Raw genomic sequence first — 12,577 nt, 5'->3', positions numbered from 1 at the left:
TTACATGTTGAAATAATATTTTTGACATATTGCATTAAGAAAACCATATTTAAATTAATCTCATCTATTTTTTACTTTTAAAGACATGGCTACTAGAAAATGTAAAATTGTGTACCTCACATTATACTTCTATTAGCACTACTCTAAATCTAATGATCAACTTATAGGAAATAAAGAGGACAGAGAAATATATCTTGGGAATACAATTATTATTGTCCAGATTATGGGAAACTCTAAAGGTCAAATGATCCAGTTCCTTCAAAAATAAACTGCAAGGGGGGAAAAAAAGATGGAAACAAATCTATAGGTTGAAAGACACTTAAAGAGACATACTGATGAATCACAATTAATGAACCTTATTTAAATCCTAATAGAAATGAAGCTTAAAAAGTATGAGACAACCGGGAATTGAGTGACTAAACCAACTAGATATTTGGTAATTTATTAAGGAATCAGTTAAAATGTTTTAAGATGTGATATCGTTTTGCATCTTTTAAAACAAGTTTTTATCTTTTAGACATACCTACTAAAAATATTTACAAATGAAATGGCCTGACATTGGGGTTGCTTTCAAAATGATCCAAGATGGGAGAAGGGATGGGGAATAGGTGAGAGCTGGCCATTAATCAGTTAACTGCTAAAGCTGCATGATAGGTACATAGAACTTCACTATATTATTTTCTCTACTTTTTTAATGTTTAAGATTTTTCATAGTAAAAACTACAATAAAACCCCAAAAAACCTGCCAAACAAATGTCTTTCAACCATTTGCCATGGAGAAGATGGGGAAAGAACATTCTAGAGCACAGTGAAAACTGCTGTGGTGTTGAAAGCAACTTGTTTCCTGTAGCAAAAGGCCTATTTGCTCTATTCTGCTAATGAACTGTTTACAAGTAATAATTACACTCTTCCCAAACTGCTTGCTGACTTTGGAAAGAGCAAACAACTAATTGATAAACCATCACCAAGAAGAATAAGATAGGTCACTCGAAGAGGTGAATCTTCAACCCCACAGCACCACAGAGAAACAGTATAAGCACTGGATGCAGCCAAGTGTTAGCCACCCCACAGCTGCTTTAGAGAGGACTCATGACTGCTGCTGATCACAGTGCCTAGCTTTCTTATTTGTCTATTAAGTTTTGTCCCTGTGAATTAAAGCACGATCTTCTAAAAGCAAGCATACCAGGCTTCTTGTAGGAGATCTTTTTGGGGCTGATCCCCATGGGCACAATTTCTTCAAATACACCAACACGCAATTCTGGAAAACAGTGAGCTCCTCCTTTGCTGGTCTAGCCAATGAGAAACAAAACAGAATACAGTCTTGCTGTCCCATCTCCAGGTATAAGACAAGTGCCAATATAAGAATGATGGTCTGTTTTGTAATAACAATAGCTGAAGTCTTAAAAAACCTCTAGTTAGGGCCCAGAATGTTCCAGATAATTCAACATTGATAAATACTTATTGCATACCTGCCATGTGCAGGAATGTTAAGCTGAAAAAGTGTTTCTTTAGGTGTAAGCATGTAATTATAAAACTGCAACACCGCTGAGCAATTCTAACATGTGACTATACCCGGTTTTCATTCTTTTCCTATCATTGCCAGCATGAACGCTAGCAAGGCATTTCCCATCACCTTATCACTTATTATGACAAGGTATAAAGTCACTCAAACAAAGCAGCCCACCTGTGAGAGCAACAACTTTATTCCCCCATGTGGTATGAAGTGTTAATCTTACAATTCCAGATTTACTAAAAACACAGTGATCTGCTGACCAGGCTGCTGGTCTCTCAAGTGAGCTAATATGTCCAAGATTTGGAGTCCCAGATTGCATGAGCTGTAACATCCTTATTTTATAAGAAGGGATACTGAGGTCTAGAGCACTAGCTGGTCCAAAATCATATGGTGACTCAGTGGAAGAATGGGGACGAGCATACTCCTTCTATTGTACTGTCTCGTAACCTAAAGAGAAAAGCACATTTAAAGGGGAAAGGGGGCAGGTGCGGTATCTCACATCCATATCTCAGCACTATAGGAAGCTGATGTGGGAGGACTGCTTGAACCCAAGAGTTCCAGACCAGCCTGGGCAACATAGTGAGACCCCGTCTCTACAAAAAAATTAGCCAGACATGGTGATGCATGCCTATGGTCCTAGCTACCTGGGAGGATCACCTGAGCCCAGGGAGGTTGAGGCTGCAGTGAGCCATGATCACGCCACTGCACTCCAGCCTGGGTGACAGAGCAAGACCCTGTCAAAAAACAAAACAAAAAAACTCCCCAAGCCCCAAAAAATAAAGGGGAAAGGGTATTTATTTGGCACTGCTTATTTCTCTACTTTGAACTCCTCTTCAATAACATGCACAGAGGCAGAAGCAGATGGCTCTAGATCCATTTAATTTTCATTTTCTCTTACCTTAAAATCATCTTTACACAGGTCATCCTTAAACAATGGGAAGGAAAGCATGACTTCCACATAAAGTCTGGTAGCCAATTTGCTTCCACCAACTGTCCCATTGATTCCTTCTGCAGCAATTCGAATCTGAGACACAAGACGGTGAGAAAGAGAACAGACTGTTCTTAGCTTGGTTCTTTCCAGGGAAGAACAATAGGCTCATGTGTGTCAATGAGTTTAACAGGAAAAGCAGAGACGCTGCTGAGGACACCAAAGTGTTACTGGACAAAGATATCTGTGTTTTTCTTTTTTATTTTAAACTTTTAAGTCCAGGGATACAAGTGCAGGTTTGCTCTGCAGATAAAACTGTGTCATGGGGGTTTATTGTGCAGATTATTTCACCACCCAGGTATTAAGCTTAGTACCCCTTAGTTATGCTTCCTGATCCTCTCCCTCCTTCTACCCTCCACCCTCCAAAAGGCCCCAGTGTCTGTTGTTCCCCTCTATGTGTCCACATGTTCTCATCATTTAGCTCCCACTTATAAGTGAAAATATGTAGTATTTGGTTTTCTCTTCCTTTAGTTTGCTAAGGATAATGGCTCCCAGCTCCATCCATGTCCCTGCAAAAGACATGATCTTGTTCTTTTTTATAGCTGCATAGTATTCCCACATTTTCTTTATCCAGTTTATCACTGATGGGCATTAGGTTGATTCCATGTCTTTGCTAAGGTGAACGGTGCTGCAATGAACATATGCATACATGTGTCTTTATAACAGAGCAATTTATATTCTTTTGGGTACATACCCAGTAATGGGATTGCTGGGTCGAATGATAGTTCTGTCTTTAGGTCTTTGAGGAATTACCACATTGTCTTCCACAACGGTTGAGCTAATTTACACTCCCACCTATAGTGTATAAGTATTCCTTTTTCTCTACAACCTCACCAGCATCTGTTATTTTTTGACTTTTTAATAACAGCCATTCTGACAGGTGTGAGAAGGATACCTGTTTGTTTTTTAAGACAGAGTCTTGCTCTGTTGCCCAGGCTGGAGTGCAGTAGCACAATCTCGGCTCACTGCAGCCTCCACCTCCTGGGTTCAAGCGATTCTCCTACTTCAGCCTCCTGAGTAGCTGGGATTACAGGCATGCGCCACCAAGCCCGGCTAATGTTTGTATTTTTAGTAGAGACGGGGTTTCGCCATGTTGGCCAGGCTGGTCTCCAACTCCTGGCCTCAAGTGATCTACCCGCCTTGGCCTCCCAAAGTGCTGGGATTACAGGCACAAGTGACCGTGCCCAGCTGGATACCTGTATTTTTCTAAAATGGCATAGCCTACAGTTCAGATGAGGTATTCTGTTTCATGCATGCTGAACAAGAGAATGTGAATAAAACTCCTGGAAAGCCCCATTTGCTATGGAGCTACAATAGTCCAACAGCCAAAGAAGTGAATTCTGAGCTTAATCTAAATCCAGGTAGCTTAACAGAGTCCTCCACAGAGGTCAGCAGATCTAGGCTCAAGATTAAGCTCTGCCACTCACTTGCATGTAGCTGTGAGAAAGTTAATTGACTTCTCTGAATCTTAATTTCTTTATATGAATAAAAAGGGAACTAAAGAGCACCAGAAATGAAAAGAACTGCTGAGGAGATACTACCAAAATCCTAAAGCACAGAGTACATCTGAGGGCAGAGGGTATACATGAGCATGTATCTCTGCATGGTGTTTGGAGGACAGCCCACCACTGCAAACCATCCACTGGAATACAAGTTCCACATGGGTGTGTGTCTGTTTTGCTCACCAGCATATCCCCTAGAACAGTGCCTGCCACATAGTAGGCACTCAATACGATTTGTTGAATAAATGAATGTGCATCCATATCTGGGGCTCTTTGGCATCTCAAGTCCCATATTCTCTTTGAAATGCTCCCCTGGTTAAGGGACATTAGAGCCTGGGGTAAAGCCCCAGCCTTAAGAGGCAATGTTCTGGGGGCCCTGCAGAGTTGGTTGTTTTCGTACTACAAAATCCTGTGGATGAGTTTAAAGATGGATCATCTTTAAAGGGAACTGAGCTCTCTAAAGAAAAGTGCTAGCAAGGGCAGCACATGTGGCATCATGGCACTGTCTGGAAAAAGAGATGATTTAATTCAAGGTCCTATATTGTTCTAGTCATATAACACTGATATATACCAGTACTTCATAATTTGAAAATTTTTAATGGCTGGCCTTTTTTAGGGCCCAGAGAAGACACATCAGTTGATGCCTCACTTGATCAATTCTTTTTTTTTTTTTTTTTTTTTTGAGACAGAGTCTCGCTGTGTCGCCCAGACTGCAGTGCAGTGGTGCAATCTCGGCTCACTGCAAGCTCCGCCTCCCAGGTTCACACCATTCTCCTGCCTCAGCCTCCCAAGTAGCTGGGACTACAGGTGCCCGCCACCACGCCCGGCTAATTTTTTATATTTTTAGTAGAGACGGGGTTTCACCGTGTTAGCCAGGATGGTCTCAATCTCCTGACCTCGTGACCTGCCTGCCTCGGCCTTCCAAAGTGCTGGGATTATAGGCATGAACCATCGCACCTGGCCCTACTTGATCAACTCTTTAGGGTATGGATATAAAACAAGATTCATGGCGCAAGCCAATGCCAACTCATTGGAAGTGGTATATAATTTTAAACTTTGAAAGAACATAAAAGTCACAAACATATGCATGTGTGTAATATAATCAGAGAATATTTTAGGAAAATAAAAACCATCGATAATCCTACATGCCTAGATAATCCTTACTAACATTTTGGTATACACAACCTTCCATGTTTATACATGCACTTCTGGTTTTGTCATGAACATGCATTCATTCCTTCATTCTATATTCTCCAAATATCTACTGAGGGTCTACTACATGCTAAACTCTGTTCCAGCACTGAGAATACATCAATTAAGCCCAAAGTTACTGTCCTCATGAAGCTTATAAATGAAGATTATACTTTCAGATAGTAATAAATCCTTTGAAAAGCAGAAAGGGATAGAACGTGACAAGATCTGGAGAGGACTACTTCAGACTGCAGCTCTAAGGAGACAATATGTGAGCCGAGATCTGAAGTGGGGTATGCGCCATGTGAAGGTGCAGGGAAGAGCACTCTAGAGAGGAAGGAAACAGCAAATGTCAATACCCTGCGCTGGTAAATGATCCTAGCAGGTTCTAGAAAATTAAGAAGCTTGGAATCACACCTCTATGTATAGTACTGTAAAATGTTTTCCAGAGTTCCATGACAAAGGTTCCAGGTCACATCCAGACTCCTTGAGAAACAGTGCTGCAGTCTAGTGAAGCCAGTTCTGGGCATGGGAGAGGGAAGCAGGAAGCCTGTGACATCTCTGCTACACAGGCTACTGTCCCCACTACCAACTTATAGTGGACTACATAGAAAAATAGAGCCCAATCAGTGTAAGAGTCAGAAAACCCACTCCAAAAGGGTTTCTGACTACAGCAGGTAGGATGAAGTATGTATGTCTAAGTACCTCTCTTGGGGTAGGCTAGTAGATTCTTTTCTAATTTATTTTAATCTCAGAACCCAAAGAGAAGACAAGCACATCTGCTCCCTATATAGCTAGGGCAGAGCATGCTCTAAACTCGTGCACTAGACTTTGAACCCCCAGGATTCTCTAACAGAAATCCTTCAAAGCTCCTTAGTGAGGAAGGCCTTGTAAGAAACTGAGAAGAACAATCATTAGCATTTATTCAGCACTTGCTATGAGACAGAAGCATTACATTATAATCCTGAAAGGCAGATATCATAATCCCCGTTTTACAGAAAAGGAAACAAAAGCTCAGAGAAATCAAGTAACTTGCCCAGTGGTATAGCTGATAGCTGGTAAATCTGGGATTCAAAACCAGATCTTACTAGCTCCCAATCTTATAACTTTTCCTTTCGAAAGCCTTCAATGTATCCCCTCAAATTTTTTGAGGCAATAAGGAATACACAGCAATAGAGTAGAGGCTTTTTTCCCATAATTCCACAACAGTCAGGTTCTTCTCTTTCCCTACTTAGGCACTGATATTTTGCCAAATCTCCAAACACAAAACTCATTAAACTGGGCATGTATCCTTGACACCTAGGAATTTATATCCAAGATCTAGGCAAGTGCTGCCACCTTGTGGGTAAGATCCCTCATTGCTAATTTAGCACTTGGGTTGGGCCAAGAAGAATAATCTGCCTCTAAACCAAGAGGCTGTTTTCAAACCTTGTACATTCAGGTTTACTGTGAGAGTATCCATCTTTCAGGGTGTGGAAGTTTTCTGAATAGGAATGGTGATGAATGTATCAAATATTATTTATTTATTTACACCAGGAATTGTGCTAGGAATTAGGGATACAGTGGTTGAAAAAAATATAGCTTTTCCCCTTTAGGAGCTTACAGACTATGGGAGGTCACAGATATTAAAATAAAAGTTACAAATGGACAAATGTTATGAAAAATAATTACAAGATGCCATGAGAGAGTGCACTGGGAAAAATGAATTTAGATTGACAGGAAAGGTCTCTTTGAGGAAGTGTCATGAAAATTGAAAACTAAGCTTGAGTAAAAATCAGACTGGAGCAGCAGAGTGGGTGTAGGAGAGTTCCTTGAAGATAGTTTGCTTGTAAGAAGGCCCAAGGAGAGAAAAGAACTCGGTGGGTTCCAAAAAACTGAAAGACCATGTTGCTGGAGTATAATGAGCAAAGAACAGTATCAGACGAGAAGAAAAGGTAAGAAGGGGCCAACTCACGCAGGAACCTAAGGGCATTTTTAAGGCACTGGATTTCCTCCATATGCACCGGAAGTGGCAGCCACTGAAAGAGTTTGAGGAGGGAGTGATGTGATTTGATTCACCTTTTAGGATCATTATGGCTGTGTGGAGAATGGATTAAGTGGCAGGTAGGGATGGCAAGCTGAAGAGTAATTTGAAAGCTACTGAATGGACTGGGTAAGAGAGGGTGGTGGTTTGGTCTAAAGTGGTGAGTGTGGAAGAGAGAAGGGAATGGAATTAAGGAGTATTTGAAGAGGTGGAAATGGCAGGCCTTGGTGATGAACTCAATGAGGTAAATGAAATCATTATCTGTTAGAAAACATGGATGTGAAAAATATCACTGATCAATTCAGACCTGGGTCATATGTTGGGAAAGATGAAACAAGGCAGCACAGTGTCATAACCAGAGGGGGTTTCAGGGGGAAACTAGTTCACTTCCTTTCGATTTAAATTTTGAAAATCATATAAAATACATAGACATATGCATGTGTATAATGTAATCAGAGACTATTTTAGGAAAATAAAAACCATCGATAATCCTACATGCCTAGATAATCCTTACTAACATTTTGGTATACACAACCTTCCATGTTTATACATGCACTTCTGGTTTTGTCATGAACATGCATTCATTCCTTCATTCTATATTCTCCAAATATCTACTGAGGGTCTACTACATGCTAAACTCTGTTCCAGCACTGAGAATACATCAATTAAGCCCAAAGTTACTGTCCTCATGAAGCTTATAAATGAAGATTATACTTTCAGATAGTAATAAATCCTTTGAAAAGCAGAAAGGGATAGAACGTGACAAGATCTGGAGAGGACTACTTCAGACTGCAGCTCTAAGGAGACAATATGTGAGCCGAGATCTGAAGTGGGGTATGCGCCATGTGAAGGTGCAGGGAAGAGCACTCTAGAGAGGAAGGAAACAGCAAATGTCAATACCCTGAGCTGGTAAATGACCCTGGCAGGTTCTAGAAAATTAAGAAGCAACTTGGAATCACACCTCTATGTTCTATAAAATGTTTTTCCAATTAATATATCACAAACATTTCCCTATACCAGGGTCGGCATATTATCCTTGCTTTTGCATATAGTTTTATTCAAACACAGCCATCCAATTCTTTTACATTATTATCTATAGTTGCTCTCATGCTATAACAATACTGAATAGTTTTTTGTGCAACACCTTAAATTATCTACTATCTGGTTCTTCAAGAAAAAGTTTGCTGACTCCTGGTTTATGCCAGTAAATATTCTTATAAAATACCATGTTAATAGCTGCCTAATATTCTACTTAAATGCCCAGCAGAATTTCCCTAACTTTTAAGAACTCAACAGTGAATCTTTTTTATAATGAGCACAGCATTTGCAATCCAAGGTTGGCAGGCAAGATGGACCCAGTGAAGGAAGGAATATAGGAGAAGGTGTTACCTTGCCTGTGAGGTGCAGGTGCTGACACAGAGCTGTCTGCCAGGCACAGATCCATTGGGGATCCTCCAGGTCATGGTAGCAGTAATAAAGGAGCACCTCCCCTTCTTCACTGCCCTGGCCACTATAAAATGAAAATCCAAGGCAAAGAGCATTTGAGTCGCTGGCATAAAGAAGTCACAATTCATAAAGTACACCCAGGCAGTCTGAGGGAAGGCTAAGATGAGGACACTCATGCCTGTCTTTGCTGTGATTATTGTTCTCCTCCTGAAATGAGAAGCAACTTCTTTTTATATTTGCTCTACAGAAGACAGTATCTGCACTGAACTTACTTTACAAAAAGTGAGTTTACTTTGATCCCTCATTTAATGGTCACATCCAAGAGACAGGTATTAGTAACTCCAATTCATAGAAAAGTTAGAAATTTGGTTCCATTCTGGCTTATCCTCTCACATAAGGCAGTATTTGTATGAATCATCGTACAAAAAAGTTTCACTTCCATTTATTCTTATAACCCTCTTTCTATGATGCAGGTTATTATTATCCCCATTTTACAGATGAATAAATTGAGGCCAATTCCTCCCAAGTCAGACAGCCAGAAAGTGATAGTAAGGACCTAAATGCCAGTCTTCTGACACCAGATCTATACTCTTTCTACTGCACTGGGCTGTCTTATACTAACTAGCTAGGCAGGTCTTTCATCACTTCTGGGCCTTGGTTTCCTCATCTGTAAAATCAGAGAATGGAAATAAACTATATTTTCCAAAGTATGTTATGAAGCTGTTCTATAAAATTATGTTTGGAAACCCTGCAGACAGCATCTCCCTCCTTAAGAATCACAGCCAAAGCCTCTTAAAGGCTCTGAGAAGTCTTGCAGTAACAACATTTTGACTGAGTGCTTCCCAAATTTGTCTTTAATACCCCTTTTTTCAATACCTTGTTAGCATCCTCTAGAACTAGTGTTCCACAGAACATATTTTAGGGAATGCTACAGTACACGACAATTAAGGTCCTATCCAGCTCTGGAGTCTGAGTCCCTCTTCAACAGCCTCATCATATTTCAGGGCCTAGTCTCCTCCATGCTTTCCATGCTCCTCCATGAAACCTTCTTGTCTATTTTAGATCCTATTTTCCTTTCTCTAAGCTCCTATAACAAATTAGTCTCTGTACCATACAATTCAACTGATAATTATGTAACCTGTATCATCTGCTAATTGCCTCATGTGTCTTTTTCTTTGTTTTTCTAACTAGTAAGTAAATTCCCTGAAGTGTGGGGCCATATGAAATGGAAGGGCCATATCTGTATAGCACAGTGTAGTTCACAACTGCTCATACTATCACCGTCCTATATAACTCATTCTGCAGTACTGGGAGGTAGGCAAGGCAGGCATTATTATTCCAATTTTAGAGGTGAGGAAATGAAGGTACAGAAAATTTTAGTGACTAGCTCAAGTGTGACTTCTACTTCAACTTGCTTTCTTGCTCCTTTCCAATAAGTAAAAGGGAATGTGGCACTGAGTAGTAATGACAAAAATTGATCAAATTTGGACTACAGTTGACCCGTGAGCAACGCGGGTTTGAACTGTGCAGGTCCACTTACTTGTAGATCTTTTTGTGCCTCTAGCACTCATGCGGCAACAAGACCAATCCCTCTTTCTCCTCAGCCTACTCAATGTGAAGGTGACAAAGATGAAGACCTTTATGACGAGCCATTTAACATAAAGAATAGTAAATATATATTATGATTTTCTTTTTTTCTTTTTTTTTTTGTAGGGCAGGGTCTTACTATGTTGCCCAGACTGGTCTTGAACTCCTGGCCTAATGTGATCTTCCTGCCTTGGCCCTCCACAATGCTGGGATTATAGGAATGAGTCACTGCACCTGGCCTCTTATGATTTTCTTAATAACATTTTCTCTAGCTTACTTTAATACAGTATACAATATATAATATACATAACATAGAAAGATGTGTTCATTGACTGTTTACATTATTGATAAGGCTTCAGTCAACAAGAGGCTATTAGTATAGTTTTGGGGGAGTTAAAAGTTATACGCAAATTTTCAACTGCCCCTAATCCTTGGATTCCTGACCCCGTGTTTTTCAAGGATCAACTGTATTTCTATTTACCAAATAGTTCAATAATTGCTTAAAGTCAGAAATTTGTCCTCTGGAATTCTGTAATATGACTTGGTGAGTTTTTCAAGGCCAGGATCTAAACATCTAATCCTATGATTCAGTTTTAAAAGTTAATACACTTCCTAAAACATATTCAGCTCAGAAAACTGTATCTGGCAATAAAAACCTGATATTGCTTGGCTGTGTCCCCACCCAAATCTCATCTTGAATTGTAATTCTCACAATTCCCACATGTCACTGGAGGAACGCAGTGGGAGGTAATTGAATCATGGGGGTAGGTCTTTCCCATGCTGTTCTCATGACAATGAATAAATCTCATGAGAGTTGATGGTTTTAAAACTGGGAGTTTTCCTGTACAAGCTTTCTCTCTTTGCCTGCTGCCATCCATGTAAGATGTGACTTGCTCCTCCTTGCCTTCCAACCATGATTGTGTGGCCTCCCCTGCCATGTGGAACTGTAAGTCCATTAAACCTCTTTCTTTTGTAAATTGCCCAGTCTTGGGTATGTCTTTATCAGCAGCATGAAAATGAACTAATACAATAAATTGGTACTAGTAGAGTGGGGTGCTGCTGAAAAGATACCCAAAAAGGTGGAAGTGATTTTGGAACTAGGTAACAGGCAGAGGCTGGAACAGTTTGGAGGGCTGAGAAGAAGACAAGAAAATGTGGGAAAGTTTGGAACTCCCTAGAGACTTGTTGAATGGCTTTGACCAAAATGCTGATAATGATATGGACAATGAACTTCAGGCTGAGGTGGTCTCAGATGGAGATGAGGAACTTCTTGGGAACTGGAGCAAAGGTGACTCTTGTTATGTTTTAGCAAAGAGACTGGTGGCATTTTGCCCCTGCCCTAGAGATTTGGGGAACTTTGAACTTGAGAGAGACGATTTAGGGTATCAGCAAAGCATTCAAGAGGTGATTTGGGTGCTGTTAAAGGCATTCAGTTTTATAAGGGAAGCAAAACATAAAAGTTCAAAAAATTTGCAGTCTGACAATGCAATAGAAAAGGAAATCCCATTTTCTGAGGAGAAATTCAAACTGGCTACAGAAATTTGCATGAGTAATGTGGAGCCAAATGTTAATCCCAAAGACAAAGGGGAAAATGTCTCCAGGGCATGTCAGAGGTCCTCATGACAGCCCCTCCTATCACATGCCTTGTTGTGGGAAGTCAGGGACCCTGAACGGAGGGACTGGCTGAAGCTGTGGCAGAAGAACGTAAGTTGTGAAGGTTTCATGGACATTTATTAGTTCCCCAAATTAATACTTTTATAATTTATGCCTGTCTTTACTGCAATCTCTAAACATAAATTGTGAAGATTTCATGGACATTTATCACTTCCCCAGTCAATACTCTCATAATTTCCTATGCCTGTCTTTAATCTCTTAATCCCGTCATCTTCATAAGCTGAGGATGTATGTCGCCTCAAGACCCTGTGATGATTGTGTTAATTGCACAAACTGTTTGTAAAACATGTGTGTTTGAACAATATGAAATCTGGGCACCCTGAAAAAGAACATGGTAACAGCCATGTTTAGGGCACAAGGGAGGTAACTATAAGGTCTGACTGCCTGCGGGGCCGGGCAGAACAGAGTCATATTTTTCTTATTGAAGAAAACGAGTAGAAGAAATATCGCTGAATTCTTTTCCCAGTAAGGAATAACCCTGGGAAGGGAATGCATTCCCGGGTGGTCCTATGGACGGACACTCTGGGGGTGTCTGCCTTATGCGGTTGAAGATAAGGGATGAAATATGCTCTGGTCTCCTGCAGTGCCCCCAGGCTTGCTAGGATTAGGAAATTCCAGCCTGGCGAATTCTAGTCAGACTGGTGCTGTGCTCT

At 40.5% G+C, this 12,577-nt stretch overlaps 1 protein-coding gene across 1 annotated transcript in view; it reads right to left on the bottom strand.

Annotated features, from left to right (window-relative positions):
* The window catches only part of TSTD2 (thiosulfate sulfurtransferase like domain containing 2), a 33,326-nt gene that overhangs the window by 9,073 nt on the left and 11,676 nt on the right, over positions 1-12,577 (bottom strand). The window contains exons 4-6 of the mRNA XM_003820616.6: positions 8,607-8,727; positions 2,412-2,537; positions 1,184-1,289 (exon numbers count right to left, since the gene is read on the bottom strand). Coding sequence (XP_003820664.1) covers positions 1,184-1,289; positions 2,412-2,537; positions 8,607-8,727 — 353 coding nt within the window. The remainder of the gene's footprint in view (positions 1-1,183; positions 1,290-2,411; positions 2,538-8,606; positions 8,728-12,577) is intronic.

The sequence above is a fragment of the Pan paniscus genome, chromosome 11 (assembly GCF_029289425.2).
Source record: "Pan paniscus chromosome 11, NHGRI_mPanPan1-v2.0_pri, whole genome shotgun sequence".
NCBI lineage: Eukaryota > Metazoa > Chordata > Mammalia > Primates > Hominidae > Pan > Pan paniscus.
The sequence above is the reverse complement of the archived record's forward strand: the minus strand, read 5'-3'. Positions and strand labels throughout refer to the sequence as shown.